The sequence below is a fragment of the Biomphalaria glabrata genome, chromosome 13 (assembly GCF_947242115.1).
Source record: "Biomphalaria glabrata chromosome 13, xgBioGlab47.1, whole genome shotgun sequence".
NCBI classification, from domain to species: domain Eukaryota; kingdom Metazoa; phylum Mollusca; class Gastropoda; family Planorbidae; genus Biomphalaria; species Biomphalaria glabrata.
In genome coordinates, this window is record NC_074723.1 from 17536328 (window position 1) to 17560441 (window position 24114).

The 24114-nt window shown below is 35.2% G+C and overlaps 1 protein-coding gene across 3 annotated transcripts; it reads left to right on the forward strand.

The window, feature by feature from the left end:
* The first annotated feature begins 3606 nt into the window (after positions 1-3606).
* LOC106052737 (sialin-like) lies at positions 3607-24022 on the forward strand. Of its 3 annotated transcripts, none has more exons than XM_056008396.1 (13): positions 3607-3971; positions 6556-6727; positions 7483-7694; positions 8915-8999; positions 10083-10231; positions 10515-10602; positions 11085-11180; positions 14465-14595; positions 18785-18934; positions 20053-20185; positions 21140-21290; positions 22044-22139; positions 23581-23778. In XM_056008396.1, exons 2-13 carry the CDS (start codon positions 6709-6711, stop codon positions 23636-23638), a joined length of 1368 nt encoding a protein of 455 aa, XP_055864371.1. In that variant the 5' UTR covers positions 3607-3971; positions 6556-6708; the 3' UTR covers positions 23639-23778. The 3 variants fall into 3 exon arrangements, with proteins under 3 accessions (XP_055864371.1, XP_055864370.1, XP_055864372.1); XM_056008395.1 differs by having other exon boundaries at positions 3612-3971; positions 22044-22134; positions 23581-24022; XM_056008397.1 differs by lacking the exons at positions 3607-3971; positions 6556-6727 and having other exon boundaries at positions 7611-7741; positions 22044-22134; positions 23581-24022.
* Positions 24023-24114: the final 92 nt, after the last annotated feature.

Consider the following 24114-nt stretch of genomic DNA (forward strand, 5'->3'; position numbering starts at 1 on the left):
ACAATGAATTGAGACACGATGCCGTTAGAGAGGCCGCACCACGTGAAGCCAAATTATGTAAATATACTCCTGAATATTTACTCATCGGAATTCTAGCGTACAAGGGAACAATGACCAGCCAAATTGTCTCATATGTCTCAGTTTAAAACCTTCTGAACTGAAGCGTCATTTTGTAACAAATCATAATAAACTAAAAGACAAACTCGTAATTTTTTAAAAATCAATACATATTATTCATGCAAATCAGCAGAAAATTATTAGCGATGCTACAACTGTGAATTAAAAAGCTTTTCAAGCTTCGTAGATTATTGCACCGTGAATAGTGCAGAGCAAAAAATGCACACATGGTTACGGAGAGTTTAATTATGCCAGCGGTTTTTAGAAATATGTGATTTGGCCAGACAAATCTGGCTGTCGGGGGTCCACTAACATCGTTTGACTTGTAAAGTGGTCCATGAACTGAAAATGTTTGAGAAAACCCTGCCCTAAGAGACTCATATAGTTATTGTGTATGTACATTATGTACACGTAACGTGTTTCAGAATTAAAGAAAAACGCCGAAGAGAAACATGCAAATCGCCCGCTTCAAACTATAGCTCAGCGCCACCAAAAGGGCTACAGTACACTAGTCACTAAGGGAAGTGACTATCAGTAGCGATGTCATATTATCTACTAATTACATCCCTTGACTTACTCGTTGGAATACTTGGTCATAGGAAGAAGTGACTGGTCCCTAGGCCTTTTCCTATAGGACTGTTATGATCTAGATAAGTACAGTAAATATGCCGATACATATTTGGGTACATGGGCGTAGCCAGGGGGGGGTTCTTGGGGTTCAAACCCCCCCCGAAATGAAATCCCCCCCCAAGGGGGGGGGGAACGGAATTAAGTGAATGATTTTTGCTTTCATTTTGTTTATTTTAGGTGAGATTTTAATACTAAATCATCACTTACCACAGCACAGCCGAGGCAGTTTTGAGTTAAAAATCCCCCTACCAGGGGGTTTTGAGATTTAAAAAACCCCTATCAGGGGGTTTTGAGATACAAATCCCTCTACCAGGGGGCTTTGAGTTTAAAACCCACTACAGGGGGGTTTGAATTTTTAACCCCCTACCAGAGGTTTTTGCAGTTAAATCCCCCTCTTCTATAAAACAAAACAAAAAAAGTGCAAACAACAATCCCCAAATTCCAACAGCACAGTTGAGGAGGATTTTGATTTTAAAACCCCCTCCAAAATTTACGATAAACCCCATCTTCAAAATAAAAAAAGCAAATTACACACTCAAAATTCTATGAGCGTAACCAAAGGGGTTTTGAGTTTCAACCCCCCCCCCTTTTCCAGTTGGGGTTTGAAGCTAAAAAGTACCTCTTTAATATAAAAAAAAGCAAATTACACACTATAAAATCTATGAGCGTAGCCAAAGGGGTTTTGAGTGTAAATCCCCCGCCTCCAGATGGCTTTTTCTTTAAAGTTTAAAATCCCTCCAGATGGTTTTGAGTTTAAAATTCCCCTACAGAGCGTTTAGAGTTGAAAACCTCTCTCTTCAATATTATTTTAAAGCAAACTATAGTGACCGAATTCTTTAATCGTAGCTAAATGGGGTTTTGAATTAAAAACAAAACAAAAAAACTCCAGAGATTTCTTAGTTTAAAACCCCTCAACAGATGATTTGACGAAAAAACTTTCCTTTTCGATATAAAATCTAAAGCGAAATACAGGCATGTAATTCCAAGAGCGTAGTCAAGAAAGGTTACAAATTTCTACCAGTGGCTTGGGCTCCATTAATAAAATGTGAATAGTCTTCTGCCGAAATTGAAAAACATTAAATGTGGCTCAACAAAGATGGCTAAGACAGATTTTAGGAGTCAGTCATAGAGATCGGGTCTAAATAAAAGAAATCATATGCCGAACTGGGAGTCGAATCCTTAGTAAGGTTGTGACAGAGCGTCGCATGAGGTTTTGCGGGACATGTTCTCACACAAAATGAATTACGCAAAATAAGAGTTGCGGAAACAGCTTGCCGGAAAATGCGCCGAACGGCGCGAGAGGGTCTAAGTCAGTAAGAATAGCACATTAGGTTTTTGAAATAAAACTTTTTAATAGCAAGATAATGCACTGTAGATACCTCAGAATATGCATTTTGTTGGCTTTCAATACCAGAAATAGTGCTCGGCGGCGGGGCTTCGCCCCGCGCTGTGGGAGCGCTGCGAACTCCCCCAGACCCCCTTGCTAGCAAGGGCGGGGAGTCTACAAGTTTTCCACTAATTCCAGGAAGAATCTATTCTAGGGCACATTAAACGTCTTCCGAAAGGGTCAGAGTGTAATAAAGATTAATTATGTACACACACACACACATATATATATATATAATTTTTTTTCCCGGGGGGGGGGAGCGGGGGGAGGGAATCCCCCCCCCCCCAAAACCCCTCCCGAAAAAAAATCCTGGCTACGCCCATGTTTGGGTATATATCTAGATAAGTACAATAAATATGCCGAAACATATTTGGGTATATATCTAGATAACTACAGTAAATATACCGAAACATATTTGGGTATATATCTAGATATTTTTTAAATACTTTTTTTTTTAATTTACTAGTTTTTTGACGCATTGCAGTTTTTCAATTCGGGTTTTTGTATTCTAGTTGTAGTCACAATTCTATTTTTTTCCCATTTGGGTGTCACCCCCCTATTGACGCCACTGCTACTATGTACTTTTTACTATCCGAATATGGCCGGATAGTTTAAAATTGTCGAATATTCGTCCGGAGTTGGAGTTACAATACGGTGTACCTCTAATATATATATATATAGTGGATTAGCAGTGAAAGTAGTATTCCGAAGGGGGTTGGGGCCAGGACACATCCTTGATTAACTCCGCTGTTTATACTGAAAATTTCGGAGCAGTCGCCGTTGATCTGCACAGTACCCCATCATATTTTAGTAGGAGACAATTACGCTTAGCTTAGTTTAATCGCAATAAAGAAAAGCGTGGAATGTCAGCTAACTCTCTACGTTCACAACAAGCTTCCTATCTCTAAGGCGTCCTGGAAGTAGTCTGTTTATATCGGCTGATATTTCGCTCTGCCTAAAACCTTGTCTTATTTTTTTGACTAGTCACGTGACTGTCTCTAAAACTTTCCCTATTTCCGAAACAAATAACTTATTCCTAATCGTGCCATAACAATATATATGCAAATACTTTGTGTGCGCGTTTATACATAGGGTCAGGCTTTTACTGTGTGTTAGGGTTAGGGATTGGTGAGAAATCGCTCCCCTCCCCCCCCCCCCTCAGAAGTTTTGGATCCGCTAGTGGCTGTTACATTTTACGGCTGTCCCTATACCATGACTTTTGCCTGTCTTATCTGCTCTAAGACCATTAACGAATCGGTCTAAGGTCGAATAGAAATGCCCTTACAGAGCTGAACCTTAGGCTAGGGAATTGTGCTTCTCTATGCAAGTGGCTTTACTACACTAGCTGGCTTTCACAATGTGACTCATGGCAACATCCAAGTGGGGTGGGGGACAGCGTCACGAATTGATAGAGTATGTGTATGTCAGTACCATACAGTAATATCTGACTGATTCAACAGTTCCAAAGAAGCTTGGAATCCACCCAACTCCCTCGACAGACACACACAAACTTTTGTTTTAGCATTTTTACTGTAGGTTGTAACAAGTCTAATTGTATTATAAAAACATGGACTGAATAGAGAGAACAAAAGTTCCAATAATTATTTTTTGTAAGGTCTTTTACATAAAAAAAAACAACAACTCGTTTATGTCTTGTATTTATACTTGTAGATTTGAAACGTGTTTCCGAGATATGCCAAGCTAAATGATGATGCATGTGTGTGTTCTATTTGTATTTGTTTAGTTTAAAACGTTGTTGGTAACAGAGGTCAGACATTGTTGTGTTGATGCAGACAAACGGAAGTGTTGGGGATCATTCCTTGTGACTACGGACGAGGTAAAAATGTGTTTACTCATGTGCACAATTATATAAAAAACCTTGGAAACTTTCTTAATAATGAATTGAGCTGCAGAGCTTATCTAAAAAGATGCACTAATAATGATCAGATAGGCCGCTAATTAAGATGGATAATTAACTGTCTTTAGAATCAGTACATGCATAGAAGTAGATGAACAGACTGTGAGTAGTAAGAAGCAAGCAAGCATGGACATGGGTATGGAGATAGATATAACATAGTTCATGACATCGTTATAAAAGACAGATAGTGAATATACATGACATAGACATAGATATAATGTAGACATAGATTAAATCATGAACAAGGTTACAAAGACAGTTTGTGTGGAAATACAAACTCAAAATCGGCCCCGAAGTTAAAAGGTCAGGTTTCAATATTTTCAGAAAGAATATTGGAATTCTATCAAAGGCAAATGACAGAGAAGAATGGAGAAAGAAGGTTGACAGATATTGTGTGTTTCCCCAGCGGTCCAGCAGACCAAAGGATAGGTGAAAGTGAATGTTAAGTTAGATGTGAACCTTGTCTAACTGATGTCTTATCATGAATATCTTTTTTTTTTTTTTTTGTAATCGGGCCACTTTCTTATTCAAATCCTCAAGTAAAATACATTTCCGTGAAAAAAACGAGTATGTGTTGTGTAGGTTATCGTTATGTGTTAATTTGATAAACTACTTATTAATTGTTGTTTTAAATTATGTCCAACATGTGTGCATACTACATAAATTTTTTCTCTTTAAAAAAAGTAAACATTTTTTTTGTGTGTAAATGTATTTAGTTAGTATGACAGAACTTACTAAACTTAACAATATAATTGTAAAAAAAAAAATATTTTTTGACAAAAAATCTAAAAACATTTGCAAAAATGTGTTGAAAATATGGTATTCAATTGTCTCGCGTACTAATGAACCTCTAGTGTTTTTTGCTATTAATAGTGAATAGTTGTAAAAGTGGTGTATTTGTATAAAAAAATTTCTTGCAGAAGTGATTTAAAAAATAAAATTTTTTCGCTTTCAAAAAAAAAAGTATCCGTTGCGTCAGAACTTTGAATGGTCTAAAATATTATGATGTCAAATTTTTACTATCTTTTCTAGTTTACTTGATCTAAACGGGACGGACGGATGGACGGACGGACAGACATTCCACACAAAACTAATGGCGTCTTTTCCCCTTTCGGGGGCCGCTAAAAAAAGCATGGCATTAAAGAAGACACAAGATTGTTTTTGATCTAGATATGACATTTGAAAGACATTATAAAGACATAAGTAGTACCACCAGTTCCCAAATCTTCAAGCAATCAGGACTTACCCCACATCATCGCGCAAAAGAAAATATGTCTTGTTTTTCGAAATGGACCCAAGAGTTGACTCAGGAGATTCTTGGTAGCTTAGGATTCGGAAGATTGCCTCCATCTTGAACAAAACTTCTGTCTGGACAGTTACAAACACATATACATATATAGTGTTTTACTTCCCTATTACCGCGTATCCCAAGACGCTCAGGTCAGAAGCAAGGCCAAAGATCTGTTGACCATCTTTCTCCATTCTTCTCTGTTTTTTGCCTTGGATAGAATTCGGTGTCCGTCATAAAAAAAAAAAAACAGCCCCTTAAGGAACGACGTGTCTTTAATGGCATGTTTTTTGGGCGCTTTTTTTCCGTCCCTGCCTTTGCTGGACTTAATCCTTAGGCACCCAAAGGGGGTTTCTGTTCTGCTTACCTATTGGCCTAATTTTCTCTTTTACCTAAATACCACGTTAGGCTGAAAAGCTTTGCCTGGGATACTTGAGCTACCTACAACAGAGGATGAGAATTGTATTACTACAGAAGATGTTTTGTTTGTGTTTATGCACACGAGACTGTATTTCTTTATGTAAAGCCAATCTGAGTTTTATGGTTTTATGGAGGTTTAAGAAAAAAAATTGCGTCAAAAAATTGTATTTTATTGTTTCAGCTTTATTTTATCCCTTTGTTTGTTGAGCCGTCGAGGCACGACACATGATCTGTCGACCGTTTTTCTTCATTTCTCTCTGTCTTTTGTCTTGACTTCAATCTCTTTCAGTGATACCTTGATGATGTCTTTCCATCGCTTTCTCTGTCTTTTCTTTTATATCCTGCAGGAAGGTCTTTGTGAACCCTAGTGACCTCGTGATATGGTCATACAATTTTACTTTTTGCATTTTTTTTTCCGCGTTAGAAGACGTGTTTCTGTAATTTTTTAGCATAAATCAAATGGATTTGATCACACTGTTAACCAAATAATTTCATTCTAAAATTATGCACTTTTAAAAAATATCCAATATCTATAAATGTTTGTGAATTTTTAGCTTATCCTAACACTAAGACATGAAGACAGCTTCACGAATGTTCCATCATAATAGTTAGTAAAGACCATTTTGATATTTAGGTTTTAACGCAGACACACACACACACACACACATCATTCAATGTAAGATGTCTAATATCAATTAGTCAAAGATAAGGGTAATGATTTCTTTTTAAAATAAAGTCAATGAAATTTATGTTTGAAAATGACTTAAACTGTAAAATGTACTCTCCACAATAGAGGACGTACTCAGCACTACAAGACTATACTCACAGCTACACAGTATGGATAACGTCATGGTATAACTTCAATGAATATTGCACACTTACTGAGTTGATGAATTGAAAATTTAAAGGCCGATCTGTTTGGATTCTTATTCTTATCCCATAGATGCTATGGGAGAAATTATTCAAGGTAATATTTATTTTGATTTTCATTAATTTTACTATGTTAATAGTATCTATGGCGGCTATGGCTGAGTGGTATATCGCTTTGCTTCCAAACCGAGGGGTTTCAGTTTCAAATTTCGGTGATAATTTAGATTTTGAATCTCGGGATTTCAGGAAGCCCATGAGTTCTACCAACTCTACCTGACATTAGTTGGGGGAAAAGTATAAGAGGTTGGTCGTTGTGCAAGGCACATGACACACTCGTTTACTGTCAGTCAAAGAAAAAGTTGACATTTTGTAACGATCATTTGTATTTGAGTGCTAGATGTGAAGATGTTTCGATGTTACAATGAGATTGTGTTGATCAGACAATGCATTTCTGATGTTTTGTGTAAATTTCTATTTAAACAGATACAAATTTAAACTATTAATTCAAACAATGAAGATGCTAGATAACAATACTTTAATTAGAAAAGAGAACCATTTTAGATCTGGCGATTTATGGGGCAGATGATGCGAAGGTCATCTGTTTCGGTGGCCCACGGTTAACGAGGGTGTCATATGGCCAGCATAACGACCATCCGCCTTAACTTTTTCACAACTAATTTCAGGTACCCAATAGTACCTAGGACCCCTCGGTTCGGAAGTCAAGTGCCTTTCCAGTCAGTCAACGCGCCTCCTATATAAGAAAAGAAAGGGTATTAAATTATGATAGAACATGTATGAAGTGTTACAATGTTTAATATGTTACAATGTAAACACAATTTTTTTTCCTTTTAGCACCTCTGTTCTTCTCTCAGAGACTTTACTTAGCCTGCCTTGCTTTCCTCGGTGTTCTAATGGTGACAGTCAATCGTGTCAACATGTCAGTGGCGATCTTATGTATGGTGCGCATTGATACAACCAATTCCTCGCTGGACACCAGAATGCAGAACAGCACGAGTAGCTGTAGGGGTGACGTCATCTCAGCGTCCACCTCACAGATCAGTAGTGTAAGACTTGAGTTATTGAAGCAAACAGAATGTCACAGATCAGTAGTGTAAGACTTGAGTTATTGAAGCAAACAGAATGTCACAGATCTGTAGTGTAAGACTTGAGTTATTGAAGAAAACAGAATATATACCACTTTTCGTTTCCATCCTCTTTCTTCTGACAATTTAATATTAATATTTAGATCATGTAGAATTGTTTCGTTGAGCCATCGCTTTAGTGATTCCTTTTTTTTTTTAAATAACGCACGCTCCCCCTCTCCCCCCCCCCCCACACCCTTTGAATACTTAGTGTTTTTCACAATTTTCTTTGGCAATTGTTTTAGCAAAGTATGTTACCGGCTAGGTGCGAAATGCAGCCTTATCTATCGAATGCCTGGCGTTTCTTAATCAAAGTACAAAATATTTATTGTTTTTCTACATTGCCTAGGCATTCTATAGAATAACTAGTTCTGAGTTAGGCAAAATAAAAATGTTTAGTTAGAAAGATATTCATAAATTAAATATAAATAACAACAACATATGAATTACAAGATTTCTTTATGCTAAAAACCCTTAAGTTCAATTTTAATAATGTGGCAGTGAAATAATTCATTAAATCAATGATCATAATTTTTAAAAAGTTATACATTAGAATTATTTTTTTTTACTTTCTTTTAACTAGACTACAATGAAAAATTAAAAGATGCCGAAACATTAAGCGGGTAAAACTATTTACAAGCAAAAGCAAAAGAGGATCAAACTGATTCACTTCTTCCAATAGTATTTATTTATGTAATTTAATTCTATTTTCTTTTGTTTCATTTTGCCAGTAACATATATAATTCTTTTCACCCTTTCAGAAAATGTCTTGCGCATTGAAAATAATAATATATTATGTGCTCACAACTTCTTTTTTGAAAGTAACGTCTGTATAAGATAAAATACATTTGGAATGGACGATTGATGCTTCAAAGGATGATAGCGAGTTTTATATGCAAATAAAAACTACCAAGTTATTATTCGCAATATTAATGTTCATAATTTTGTTTTCTCGGTCGATTACAGCATACCCACCATTTACTAATAAAGGACTTAAAGATACATAAAATGATTAAAAGAAGCTTTATCGAACTGTTTAGTAAATAAATATAAAATAATGCTTTCCGGTTTGGGTTGAAATGATTATGTACACAAATATGCTCTTTATAAAAGGTTTCAATTAAATAAATTATATTTGATAGAGACCTGAGTTTGACTGGGATAAACAGGCGAGGTCTCAAATTTTGTCTATGTACTTCTATGGATATATTTGCACCCAACTGCTGGGTAAGTTTACTTACATTTTACTGAAATACAGCAATTTTTACAATACCTCTATTTAACTTAAAACTTCGTGGAAAATTAGGATGGGTGAATGAGTGGAATCTGGACACGGATCTCGAAAACGGCTGTAACGATTTTCCTAAAAATTTGACAGTTTCTGTATATCGTTGGGAAAAAGAATTACTAGCTCGTTGGTCACACTGGTATAACTCTTCTTCGACTGTTATAATTTTTCAAAGTATACAAAAAAATTAAATTGGGCTAGAGAAATAAGAAATATTTAGTTTGAACGGACTATATGTCTTTTGGGTTATTCCGAATTCCTTATAGTCTAGACCAGTGATGCCCAACCTAATGCAATCTGCTGGCATTTAAATTTCCAACACTAGTGGCGCGGACCACATTATGAAAAAGATACAAAAACTTAATGAAATTGACCTGAAACTATTTTATTTCAAACCCGAGGATCTAGTACTTACATTGAATTATTGGGATATTTAAATTTTCTCTTTACACTTCAAAAAATGGCGTAAGTTCTGTTTATATTTTGTTGTTCTTGTATTTTTTAAAACAGACTTTCTTTATAAAAAAAAACATGTTGGCTATAATCCATTAGAAAAAAAGTGAGGGCCCTAACGTAGGTAAATATCTGGCCCGCGGGCTGTATTTTGGGCATCACTGGTCTAGACCTGAAAACCTATCATTGGAATATTGGAATGTCTAGTACATCTATACAGTCGCTTTTCTCTGGGTGGGGGAGGGTGGAGAGGGGACTGACTTTTCACTGTGTGGCCAATTAGCTAATTATTTGTTTCCCAAAGATATACATTTACTGTATGGGAAAACCTTTAAAGTAGTTATTGAGAAACGTGTTCACCCACCCAGACTATTTAGGGGGTTTTGTTTTTACCGATAAACAATTTGCAAGCTGATTAGAGGGGTTTTAAAAAAATATACATGTACTACAAGCATTACAACTTTTACAGTTGCCATTGTATGTAAACTTTTTGACTTTCATATGGTAGCTTAACTGTATGGGGGCCTAAATGCAAAATATCGTCTTCATATGATAACCTTCCTTTAAAGGTGGCTGGCTAGCTTCACGATATGGAGGCATCAAAGTTTGGGGTGTGAGTATGTTAATTTGTGGAGTGTCTGCAGTTCTCACGCCATTGTGTGCCAGGACTCACATTTATCTGGTGTATGCTGCTAGAGTTGTAATCGGCATGTCTACTGTAAGTCATAATAACTGTTAGTAACATTAAGTTTGTAGTATCAGGTGGCTAAGTTCCAAGTTACACGATAATTGATTTTTTGTTATTGAAAATTGGCTAATTGTTGACTGAACATTCTCCAAGGACGTTCTCATTACAAAATAGAAAAGAACTGACATTCTGAAGAGAAGTAACGTATAGGGCAAATCTTTTTAAAATATAGTATCAGTTTCACTCTGCAGTATTTTCTATCAAATATATCCTACATTGCATGTGGTCTGCTACCAAGACATTTCATTGACAGGGTGTGACGTTCCCCAGTATACAAGCTATACTAGGTCATTGGGCACCTGAATATGAAAAGAGTAAACTATCAGCTTTAATTTATACAGGTAAGTGAATATTGAGACATTATTAATTGCCATTAAATATATATATATATATTGTCCAATCGATTATAGTTCTGGGGGAACGCTAGGTTTGTTCAAACTCACTTCTTCCATCGGTGGAATTTCAATTTAGCGAATTTTAAAAAATCTATATATTATTGATGAAATGATCACTTCCTATTAGAATATTTATAAAAACAAAACATTCTCCTAGAGTTCTAGACCTACACATTTTCCAAATCTACACAGTTTCCAGACCAGCAAATTTTCCAGTACTAAACATTCTGCAGTTCTATAATTTTCCAGGCCTACACATTTTTCAGTTCCATAATTTTCCAATTCTATAATTTTCTAGGCCTACAAATTCTCCAGAACTACATATTCTCCAAAAGTATTTAAGGTCCAAGTTGCATATTTTCTCCTAGCTGCAAGATAATATTTTCATTCTAAGATGACAAGTCAAGAAAAAACTTAACAATTTTCAGGTTTACCATTCGGAAGCATTGTGACATTCTCCATATCAGGTGTCTTGTGCAAATATGGATTTGACAACGGATGGGGATCTATCTTTTACTTGTCTGGTAAATATTTTTAGAATATAGGTCCTAGTAAAATAAGGACACATTTCAGACCTTGAAATCTTTAGGTCAGCTGTTTCTATGGCCAACGATTAAAGAGGGTATAATGTGGCCAGCACAACGACCATCACCTCTACTTTTCCCAACTCATGCCAGGTACCCTAGCTTCACAGTTGGGTTGACTATGAGGCATCCTAAGAATCCCAAAATCAAAATTCAGGTCTTCACTGAGATTCTAGCCTGAAGACGCCTCGGTGCAGAAGCAAACAGCTTTACGATTCATCCGCAACAAGTTTTAGTAAGCATTTAAGTATCCCACCGTTGGCCATCAGCCTGCAGCCGGTCAGTCGAAGAAGTGTGTAAGGTATCTTATATTTGGCATTCATATACGCTAAACAACTAAGCAATGAAAATCTTAGTTATTTGATTCATAGTGCTGAATAGTGCACACAAATTATCATATTTCTTAAAAAAAAAATAGATTTTTACCCTTCTTATATTATGTACATCAGAAACGACAAAACTTCATAAGTTTACAGCTTTCCGCCATAGATGAAAGGATAGCTAGACTACCTTAACCAGCACCGGAAATAAATTTTGAATGTAAAATTAATCCATTTGTTTTTGTTTTGGGTTAAATATCATTTAACTAATTCTTTTATTTTTTTCAAAGTCAGACTTGTTCTAATATCTACTATGCCAGGGCTGGCGAACCTTTTTCAGTCCGAGTGCCAATTAATTTCAATTTAAAAACAATGAAGATTGTTGCGTGCCCAGTAGGTCTACTAGTGACGCCGCTATATAGAAGAAGTGCTACAACCAGTAATTCAACTGCATGTATAAAAACAGCTTAGTAACAATATTACTTGTTTATTCAATTTTATTATCCTGACCTACAGATTTGAAGTCTTAGGGCAGGTCACTCAGTGCGACTTCTGCTGTTGTGTGGTAGACGATAACAGTTTGATATCTGGTGTATACCGTGTATTCTTCAAAGTTACACACGCCGCACTTAGTTCATCGGTCAAGCAACTTCTGGCATCTGATTTAATATAATTCATTGTAGAAAATAAAGATTCACATGAGTAAGTAGACGAGAAAATTGACAGAATGGATGTTGCTACTTTTATCAGAGAATTGAAAGTTTTAGGCAGGTCATTCCAAACTTGAAGGATCTCATTTTCTGCTAATATCTGAGGTTCTAATGATCCATTTAACCGTTCACGTTCAATTAATTCAAGTCGTATTCGTAAGTCAATAAATTTCTGTCTCCAAATTGCGCTGGACTGAAACTCAACAAGTTGCATTTCAAAGTCGTGTAATCCCATCCAAGAAAACATGGTCAAATCCAGAGTTTCAAAATCTACTGTATCTGGATATTTTATAAATTTGGAGGTGTACTCGAATTTTTGAAATTGTTCAAAACGCAGTGAAAATTGTTCAGCAGTTGTGTCAATTATCTCTAGAAACAATCTTTTCTGAAAATCTTTGCCGGCAGTATCATGAACTTTTAAATCATCATAGAATTTCTTCAGTCTGTTAAAATATTTAAATTCTTCCTTCTCTATGTCACGTTTGTAAATCTTCAACTTTTTCTCAAATGCTGTCAAGACGTCAAATGCCTGATCGACAGATTTTCCGAAACCTTGCAACTTCGTATTAAGTTCATTTAAATGGGATGAAAAATCGGTAAAAAACATTAGTCTGATAAGCCAGTCAACATTTGTCAATTCTGAGCAATTTTGTTTGTTATCATCCATAAAGATTCGAATTTCATCAAGGCATTCCACAAACCGTTCCAGAACGTGACCTCGGCTTAGCCAACGTACGTTGTTGTACATTAATAAGCCAGAGTAACTGGACTGAACTTCATTTAGCAGCTGTTCAAATTTTCTCTTATTCAAAGCACGGGCAGTAATGAAGTTTACGGTTTTTGTTACACATTTCATAATGTCTTCAAGTTCCTTTAAGCCGTTTTTTGAACATAGGGCTTGTTGGTGCACAATGCAGTGAAAAGTTATTAGTGGGTGTCCAACATGTCCTGTAAACAAAGTAACGAAACCTGTATCTTTTCCAGTCATACTTGGAGCACCATCAGTTGTAATAGAAACTATTTTTTTGATATCTACACCTGCATTTCTGAGTTCAGTCACAACAGTTTGACATATATCTGCACCTGTTGTTGTCGTTGGTAAAGTTGCTAATTTTATTAGTTCTTCGTGTATTTCATTTCCTTTGCTATATTTGGCAATGATGGCCAGTCTAGCGGACGATGTCACATCAGTACTTTCATCAAGGCAAATAGAATAGGCTTGACATGCATTAATATCTTTCTTTACTTGGTCTTGAATATTAACGTGCAATTTCATAACTCTCGCTTTAACCGTGTTTCGGCTTATTGGCAAATCCTTTATTCTCTGAATGACTTTATCCTTGTTTTGAAAGTCTTCAAACAAATAAGACGCACATTCTAACATTGCTTCCTTGATATAATCACCGTCACTTAAAGGTTTTCCATGCTTAGCTATAATTTTTGAAACTTCAAAACTTGCAGCCACTAAGTTAGAAGAACTTTTAACAAAGTTTAAAAAAGAACTGGATTGTGAAATCGCTTTTTTTAACTCACGCGATATATGTTCTTTTTGCTCATCCTCGCTTTTGCCTAAAAGCCAGCTGTGATTGGACTCATAATGACGTTTTACTGATGATGTCCGACAAACAACACTTTCCAAACACATGGCACATAAGGCCTTGTTTTCTCTGTGAATCATTCCATATCTTTCAGTCCACCAGTCTTGAAAAGGTCTGCCACTTCCTTCTTCTTCATTAAGTTTTCTTTTTTTTATTTTTGAGAATGACATGTTATGGTAATTATTCTGATAAAAATTTATTGATGGCAACGCTAGCAATCGATGTAAGACCGACACGTTTTCAATATCAACAAAATGGCGGAAGCTAAGGAGATCTCGTTCAAATACGAGATTAGTCTTGAAAAGATTTTATTATGCCCTATGCTCCCCAAATGAAACACAGTCATATGAAAATAATTATATGGGATATGATCCACTAGCGCTTCTTCCATATTATGTACAGTTCTCGGAAATAATTGAACGTTATTAATTATGGTAATTTGAGATATCCGTGTTTTTTCTAAAAAACACATTTCTTAATATCATCGTCGTCGCGTGCCACACAAAATCGTTTCGCGTGCCACCTTGGGCACGCGTGCCATAGGTTCGCCAGCCCTGTACTATGCTAATGCTCAATGTGTGTTTGGTTGTTTGAAGGGTTGTTCACGTTCATCTGGGCAGTGGCATGGTTTACTCTGACTGCTGAAACACCAGCCCAACTTCGGTGGATATCTGACAGAGAAAGAAACTTTATAGAAACCAGCATTGGTAAAAGTGGAGCTATACAGGTGATTTGATTCTTGTCTCTATTTATTTTGAACAAGATTACAAAGAGAGTTTGTGTTACACAAACTCAGGGGCGGCCCCCGTCGAAGTCGGATCCCTGTCGGATCTGCATATTCGCAAATAATATTCAAGAGGTGATTTAATTTTGATGTAAAATGCTTTACACGTTTCGGATGTTCCTTCAGAGTTGAAGATAATTACTTCCTAGTCCAAACCTCCCGCAGGACGACGGGGGATGGGAGCGGGCAGGGTTTGAACCCTGGGCCATCCATAAATCTGAACGACAGTCCAGCGCGCAAACCGCACGACCAGGCAGCCATCCGATGGTCAAAAGTAATAATGTTTCAAAGATTCATTTGCCGTAAATTTAAATTTAAATTTAATAAAAAAATAGTAGATTAGTTTTAGTATATTAAAACATTACAATATTGATCAAAACGTTTGGAAATGAAAATCTACACTTTTTTTTTACACTTTAAGTTTAGAAATTGAAATTCTACATCTTAATCTAGTCTATTTTAGTCTAAACTAGATCTAGAAATTCTAGATCTAGACTCTAAAATAATTTTAATTAGAATATAAATCCAGATCTAGATATACTAATAAAAATCTAGATCTAGTTTAAAAAATCTAGATTAGATCTAAATCAAGATATCATTCCTTTTTTAAACGCGAGTCACATAATGAGGCTTAATAAACATTACTATACCGAGTTCTTTTTTCATTTCATTTGAAGAATTAATTCCATATAACGTCAGAGGGAAAAAAAAACACTACGTCACACGGCCTAGCTAGACTAAAAATCGCCTTCATCTATAAGAGCCTTTTATCGAGTGTTCATAGACATTGGTGCACCGAGTGCGTTCTTTAAGCATTTCATTTAAAGAAATCATTCCATATGACGTCAAAGAAAAAAAAACACTACGTCACACGGCCTAGCTAGACTAAAAATCGCCTTCATCTATAAGAGCCTTTTATCGAGTGTTCATAGACATTGGTGCACCGAGTGCGTTCTTTTAGCATTTCATTTAAAGAATTCATTCCATGTGACGTCAAAGGAAAAAAAAAACACTACGTCACACGGCTTAGTTAGACTAAAATATGTTTTCATTAATACAAGCAATTTTTTCGAGGGTTAATAGACATTGGTGCACCGAGTGCGTTCTTTTAACATTACATTTAAAGAGTCCATTCATATGACGTCAAAGAAAAAAAATTCCATTACCTCACAATAGGCTAGTACCGGTACCATAAAAAAAAATGTCTTTATTTACACGAGATATTTAACGAGGGTTCATAGACATTGGTGCACTGAGTTCTAATAGATATTATTTAAAAAGGAGCAAAGCCACATTGTTTTTGCGTTTTGTCTGTCAGTCGGTCTGTCCGTTATCTTGATATAAAAAAAACAACTAAAAGTTATTAAAAATTGATTAACCTTTATTTTACGTTTCAAAACATCGCAATAATTTTTAGGTATGAACACAATTGAAAAGTTTATATAATAGATTGTTCCGGATGTTTGTATAAATAGTAAAAGAAAAAGAGAATTTCAGATAAATGTAATACCGTTAATTAAATTTTTTGGATGGTCTCGTATAAAAATTAGATGTACTACAGCCACGTGGAGAGATTTTCATACCTTACTTTGGTGTTTGGATTCTGTTTTCCTTAAAAATCGGAACATAATATTAACGACAATTAGATTTTTTTATGTTTTAGGTAGAAAGTTAAATGTACTGTAAGAGAGTAGTGAGTTAAAATATTTTTCATAAAAATCCGTAAAAACATTATTTCGTAAATGAGAAGATTATTTGTTTATTAATTAGAAGAGGGAGTTCAAACAATTATTTGGCGTTAGTAGATTTTTAAATAAATTCGGAAATTTCTGGCGACGATTTGTAAGAAACAAAATCCGGAACTTTCTTTATCGATTACAAAACTTCTATGTTATGTTTTACAAGAAAATTAAATGTCTAAAAAGTAATTTTCAGTAATCAATTCTAGTAAATTACTTTTTTAAAAGCCTTATGCGATTTCAAACAATCATTAGGCATAATTCATGTTTTATAAAACAATATCCGGAACATTTTTACACTTAATGAAATATAAGTCAGTATAGAGATTATGATTTAGCATTAGTATGCTATTTACATAAAAAACGGAACAACATATTATTGATAATGTGTTTTTGCAACGTTTAAGCATGGAAATTGAATGTAATATAAGTTAGAAGAGCAAACAAACATTTGTTGGCGTTGATTAGTTTTGCACAAAAAAATCCGGAACAATCAATTTTAGATACTTAAAACTATTGAGATGTTATGGGAGGAACATTAAAGGGTAAATCAGATTTTCAATAGCTTTTAGAGTTCTAGTTTTTTAAATCTAATCGTGACGGACAGACCGACCAACAGACAAAACGCACAAAAATAAGCTTCTTTTATTCGGATGGGGGCACTAAACAAAAAATAAATAAAATCTGATTTTTAAAAAAAGTTTAAGGAATTGGTTTAGCACCTGTTCATGTTGCGACGTTACGCTACTGCACGAAAATCGCTGCATAAAAAGTCCATTTAAAAAAATGTGCGTGATATTTACATACAAAGTGCATTATTAGCCTTTATAAACAAACAGAAATGTTTTCTTTTAATTTTAGCAGCTAGTTGACCAGAAAAAACGACTTTAACTATTATTTGTATTTGTTGTAAACATTTCCTGTACATTTTTAAAATATATTTGACTTAGTGATACTGAAAATACACACAAATTGTCCACCTTTGTTAGCATATTGTAACATTGCCTCCCTTACATTTACGTAATTGTTTTAGAATTGGTGTATTTTTATGAAAAAATCGCTTGCATAATTAATTTTATAAATTAAACGGTTTGCTTTTAGAAAACCAAAAGTAGCCGTTGCACCTAAACTTTTCAAGCCGGATTTAATGATGAAATAATATTTTTCATATCTCTTCTAGTTTTCGAGATCTGAGTGTGACAGACGGACAGACGGACAGACGGACATTTTGCACAAACCTAATAGCGGCTTTTTCCCCTTACGGGGGCCGCTAAAAAAATAGGCTCTCGAGAAAAGGTCTAATGTTTCAGAATAGCCTAAGCTTTGGCCAGCTTGGTGGTCATTCTATTGTTTATTTTTAAAAATGGCGATAAAGTGGTATTATAAATAGATACTCCAGCTAGACAAAACTTGGGGGAAAATGTCATAAATATACGATCTATGTCACCTGATGATAAAAAGCCCAGCTGTTTCAATGGCTTTAAGTTAACGAGGGTATCATATGGCTAGCACAACGACCAAACGCCTATACTTCAGGTACCCATTAGTGTTAACTGGACTCAAGAATGACCTAAGAATCCTGAGGTTCAAAATGCAACTCTTAACCGGGACTTGAACTTTAGACCCCAGACACCACGAGGCTAAAAAAAAAGTAACAACATGAAAATATGGTGTCCAATAGTTATTGCGTTTCAGGTTGGTTTTATTTCTGTGGAGTTGTTATTCAAATTAATTTATATTGTGCATACTGCAAACTCGAAATATTTTGATTATATTTCTGTGGATTTATTCCATGTATTAAAATTAATTTATATCACGTTTCTATACTTGGAATATTGTGCGTGCATATTTATTTTGTTTATCCAATTTAGTGTTATTAAGGTGTTCTTAAAGAACATTCACGAATGTCAAGTTCCACTACTAGACATTTCCACCGAGGCGCCACGCTGAGGCGATGGGGGCTGAATCCTCCGTTATTCAAGATCGGACCTAGCTGATTTGTTTGTTGAGCACCAAAGAGCAGCATGTGAATCTCTCAGATAATCCCTCTCCCCACCTGTCTAGAAGAGATAGAATCAAAGCACACTTAGAGCTACAGGAGTGAATCTCTAAGATAATCCCTCTCCCTAACTGTCTAGAAGAGATAGAATCAAAGCACACTTAGAGCTACAGGGGTGAATCTCTCAGATAATCCCTCTCCCTACCTGTCTAGAAGAGATAGAATCAAAGCACACTTAGAGCTACAGGAGTGAATCTCTCAGATAATCCCTCTCCCCACCTGTCCAGAAGAGATAGAATCAAAGCACACTTAGAGCTACAGGAGTGCGGAAGACACTGTAGACAAAAGCATTACATTAATTACAATATTTAATCATCATGTTTTTCCATTACAGCTTGGACCCATTCCTTGGCTCTCCATTCTAAAGTCAAGCCCGTTTTGGGCTATCGTTGTAGCGCATTTCTTCAGTGCTTATGTTTTCTACACTCTGGTCATTTTGCTGCCTACGTTCTTAAAAGAAAGTTTAAACTTTGACATTAGTCAGGTGAGTCATTATTTCCAAAACATTAACTTTGACATTAGCCAGGTGAGTCATTATTTCCAAAACATTAACTTTGACATTAGCCAGGTGAGTCATTATTTCCAAAACATTAACTTTGACATTAGCCAGGTGAGTCATTATTTCCAAAACTTTGACATTAGCCAGGTGAGTCATTATTTCCTTAAGATAAAATTACATTTTCATAACATTTCAATTTTCAACATAATATCACCATCCTCTCCAGCCTTCTCTCAGCCCCCAGTGGCACACAAGACATAATAATAGTATTGTTATAGCATTAGTGGTAGGCTAGCAGTGAATAAGATGTTCCCATGCCCACAGTTCTTTGGAACACTGATGCTTAAATATTTCAATCTTCCTCCCTTTGAAGTCCTTTCAAAAACCTTTTTAAAAAATTATTTTTATTTGGCTTTTAAACTAAGCGAATCGCATTTAATTTACAATATTTTGATAAATGTATTTACACAAAATGTAGACTCTATACACTGGTGATAATGGTCATTAGTTACAGCAAAAAAAAATTAATAATACACTGGGCTGCGTCATGACCTCCCTTATGCGATAGTGTGGCTGGACGCTTTTTTTTTTCGGGTGTTCTTCTAAAATTAAGACTAGTATGTCTTAGTCCAGACGTCGAGGTATGGGGTCAGAGCAGTGGCGTAGCTAGAAATTTGGCATCATTTGAGAGCCCGGGGCGGCTTGACCTCTTATGGGCCCCCTGCATTTTGCGTAACATCTAATATGTAATGTAAAAAAAAAACTCATTTGTAGGCCCGAATCGAGTTGGGACCCGTAGGAATTTTCAAATTCTCCCCCTCCCTACCCCACCTTAGCTACGACTCTGGTTCAGCGGACTGATTCCAGATGTAGTCCATAGCTACGACAGCCTAATTGTGTAACACTGAACCAGGCAGCTATCCAGCCTCTGTTACCTTTTACTTCTGTTAAACCGGAACTGAAGAAAAAATGACAATATTTTTGTGATCTATAAGAGCGATGATAAAAACAACATTCACCGAAAACAAATTGTTGCCATAAGATCGTATAATATTTTTTAGCAGCCTGAAAATAACCATAGTCCTGTTCTCTTCTTTTGTCAGAATGGCTTGCTCTCTTCAGTACCTTTTCTCAGTGAGTTTGTGACTTCTCTATTTGTTGGTTATTTAGCTGATACATTTCGAATCAAGGGATGGATGTCCACTACAATGGTCAGAAAAACTTTCCAGGTTTTTGGTAAATTTCATTCTTAATATGGGAAGAAAAATGTAAGAATCTAGATCTAGTTTTCTTGACAATGACAGACCATGTGAAACTCTCTCTCTCTCACTATATATATATATATATATATTAATTATATATATATATATATATATATATATATATATATATATATATGTAGTCTATATATTGTTCCTGAGTTCTGACAAGGTAAATATTTTGTAAAGATTAATTAACTGGTCAAGTTATTATTCGAGATTTTCCAACATTGAAGCCAATCCATAAATGGCAAGTTTTTTGCTGTACAGAATACGATGTAGTGATAAGTGAAGTACTTTTTAATGAACCTCATAATATTTTTTTTTCACTTTTTATCTGTAGAATCAATTTTGTTTGTAAAAAAATGTTTTACCTGTATCGGATATTCCTTCAGAGTTGAAGATAAAATTCTTCCCATACCAAACCTCCCGCAGGACGACGGGGGAAGGCAGCGGGCAAGGTATGAGCCCAGGACCATGGAGAAGTCCGAACGACAGTCCAGTGTGCATACCGCACAATTAAACTCTTTTGCTTGTAACACAAAATAATTATTTAGTGCACAAAAGTTTTATTTCAATTTAGCGAGCATCCTATATTTTGTGTATTTATTTCTAAATGTTCTCCCAATCTTCCTATTTCATTTTGTTACTTTTTTCTTTAATTAGCAACACATTTTTTCTATCGCTTTCTCTTCTTTTTTTTTTCTTACTTTATTTTTTGATTGAAGAACGTTAAAGTAAATTGAAAATAAAAATGCTAACAGACTAACAGATAGATTATTGTATCAAAATTTAGAAACAACAATTCCAATGTTATTCACATAATATTTTTTTTTTTGTTGATGTCAAATTCTGTCATTATTCTTTTTTTTTTTTTTAAATTAACGTTTGTATAATTTTGAAATGTAAAATTTTGATAGATACTTTTCAGCATTTGTAGCACCGGCTATCTCCATGGCTTGTGTTGGTCAAGTAACATGTGAATATCGTCACTTGGCAGTTGTGTTGATATGCATCACGTCTGCTTGTACTAGCTTTAGCAAAGCTGGCTTTTTGGTGAATTCTCTGGATTTAGCACCAAGGTATAGACAACTGCTATTTTTAACTCTTAAATGGAAAAAATAAGGATTTACATTATTGCATGCTGCACAGGACGATGACACGATATGTAACTGGAACAAGATAAAATAAATGACACCCCAGGACGTAACATCCAATGTTACTGGTTTTGTGACAACAGTTCGGGGAATTCAACAGTTATTATAACAAAAAAAGAAACTGCTATTGTTCTGTTCTTGCAAACCGTAATAACATTGCAACCAGATCCCTCTACTCTATAAAGTTTCCTGTCACACTCTGCAGACAAAGATCCGGGAACTAAAAAATAAATGATACCTTGAGTTATCCTTAAACAGACATGGACTCGACTTTCCACGACTTACTTTGTTTGTGCCTATAGCCCAACATATCAGACCATGGCGGATATACTAAATCGCTGGACAGAACCCTATAGCTTGTTTTTTTTAGTGACCAATGGTACCTGAGACATATAAAAAAAATGTCCGCCCTAAGCTTGCCTCACCTACGTGGTTGAGAAAGCGTTAATAATAGTTTAAGTAAAACTTTAAAACAAGCGACGCAAAATATTTTTTGTGTCTTTCTATTTTGTCTGTCAACCCAATGTAAGTTTTTGCTAGCGTGATGATGTTGTTAGTATTATTCAGCACACACAAAGACAAGAAACCAAAAGATAAGTATAGTGTTATAAGTAATTAAAGGTACGTATTGAAGAAGTTCATTCTCATACAATTTGAACTATTCTGATATGTTTTCAGGTATGCAGGTATATTGTTTGGAATTCATAACACATTCGCCACAGTAGCCGGAATGATTACACCAGTCATCGCCGGAGTTTTGACCCCGAATGTAAGGTAGCATTACCTCAGGCTACAAAATGACATGTAGTTAGCTATTTTAATACCGACTATTAACTCATACTGTTGACCTAGTAAACAAATAATTTTATTCATTTATTTCAATTTACTTATTATCCTAACGAGATGAACTTTTGTACATAAAGTCGTGCTGCGCGAAATTTCTGAGAAATCTTTTCATTTATAACTGAATTAAGTTTCTTTTTTAATGATTTACCGTTAAATCTCAGTGTTCAATCTATTGGACTCAGGACTAACAATTATTTTATAGTTTCTTATTTTTGGTGAAAACTATTATTTTTACTTTCGGGATCCTTAGGGCGCCTCTGAGTCCGCACAGCTCTATTGGGTACTGAGATTATTTGGGGAAATGTTAAGGGTTTGATCGTTGTGCTGGCCTTATGACAACTGTGGGCCACAGAAACATAGTCCGCATTGTCTGAAGGGGGAAATTTCTTTTACTTTTAAAGCCATACTATTTTTTTTACAACTTTTTCCTCTTTAGACTAAATAAAGTGTGTAACGTCCAGGACCTGCGTGTCTGAGTGTGTAATGTCTAGGTATTGGGTGTTTGTGTGTAATGCTCAAGTAATGTGTTTGAGTGTGTTATGCCCAGGTAATGTGTGTTTGAGTGTGTTATGTCCAGGTAATGTGTGTTTGAGTGTGTAATGCCCAGGTAATGTGTGTTTGAGTGTTTTATGTCCAGTTACTGTGTGTTTGAGTGTATAATGTCCAGGTACAGGGTGTTTGTGTGTGTAATACTCATATCATGTGTGTTTGAGTGTATAATAAAGAAAGAGAGAGAGAGAGGAAAGTATTAAAATGGGATGAACTAAGTTTTTCCTGTGATAGGGCTGCTGAGAGTAAAGATCAGACAAAAATGAAATGATGACCTTTCACATAATTTGAGTGCAGACATAGTAAATTTGATTTAAAGTTACGCTGCCAATAATCATTTCTTGAAACGTTTCACTGGTAGATTTGTTGATGAATACCACAGAGTTCGCTTCGCTCTCTCAAAAAAAAAACAACAATATAATAACTTTTCGGCACTTTTTAAAGTGTAGAAACAAATTTCTAGGCTATTGGGACTTGTATCACAAAGTAATTTTGTATTAGTAGTTGACAATAACAATCTTTGAATATGGCGTACTTAACTTTTTTTATTTTGTCTAATTAATACATCTATATATCTATATCTTTATCATCCAGCCTTCATGTTCTTACGCTTTTCTTTAGGTTCCATTATATCGCCACCACATTTATTCATATGATTTTCTCTTCTTTTTCTGTCTAACTGAATTTTATTACGTAAACAGGATTTTAAAAACCGAAATTTGACAAAGAGCATATTATTGTAATTCACTTTTAGTCTGAAAACCCCCCATTACAAAAATGAGTTGTTCGTACAATTTGTATAATCATGTTTTGGTTACAGAGAACAACAGAAGAATGGGGCAATGTGTTCTACGTTTGTTCTGCCGGCTCAGTTGTAGGCGCCATTCTTTACTGGTTTCTGGGTGATGGGGAGTTACAGGAATGGGCAGTGCCTAGTACATCAACATTCAAAAACGACATTCTAACTGGACACACGAATGTGGCGTTCAAGACTTCTGAAACTCAGTTGAACACACTTGAAATGAATATGAGGGATAAGTCAGACATTAAATCGTTGCCTTTTTAAGTATTGGTATATGCATAGGATATAGAACAATTATTTCTAATTTTGCACGCATAAATAAATTACTCATTGTGTACATGTCTGTATTTTATTTTGAAAAAATATTTAAATTTTTTTATATGCAAATATGGGCTTTTTAAAGGTACATAAAATTCTCTACAATGCATTTAAAAATCAAGAATAAAACACAACAGCCATTTATTTGTAGTCCATTGTATCAATGTTTTATTCCATGTTCAGTATTAATGAATTGTCTTATTAATTAATCTCATTGCTTTTTAATAATATAAT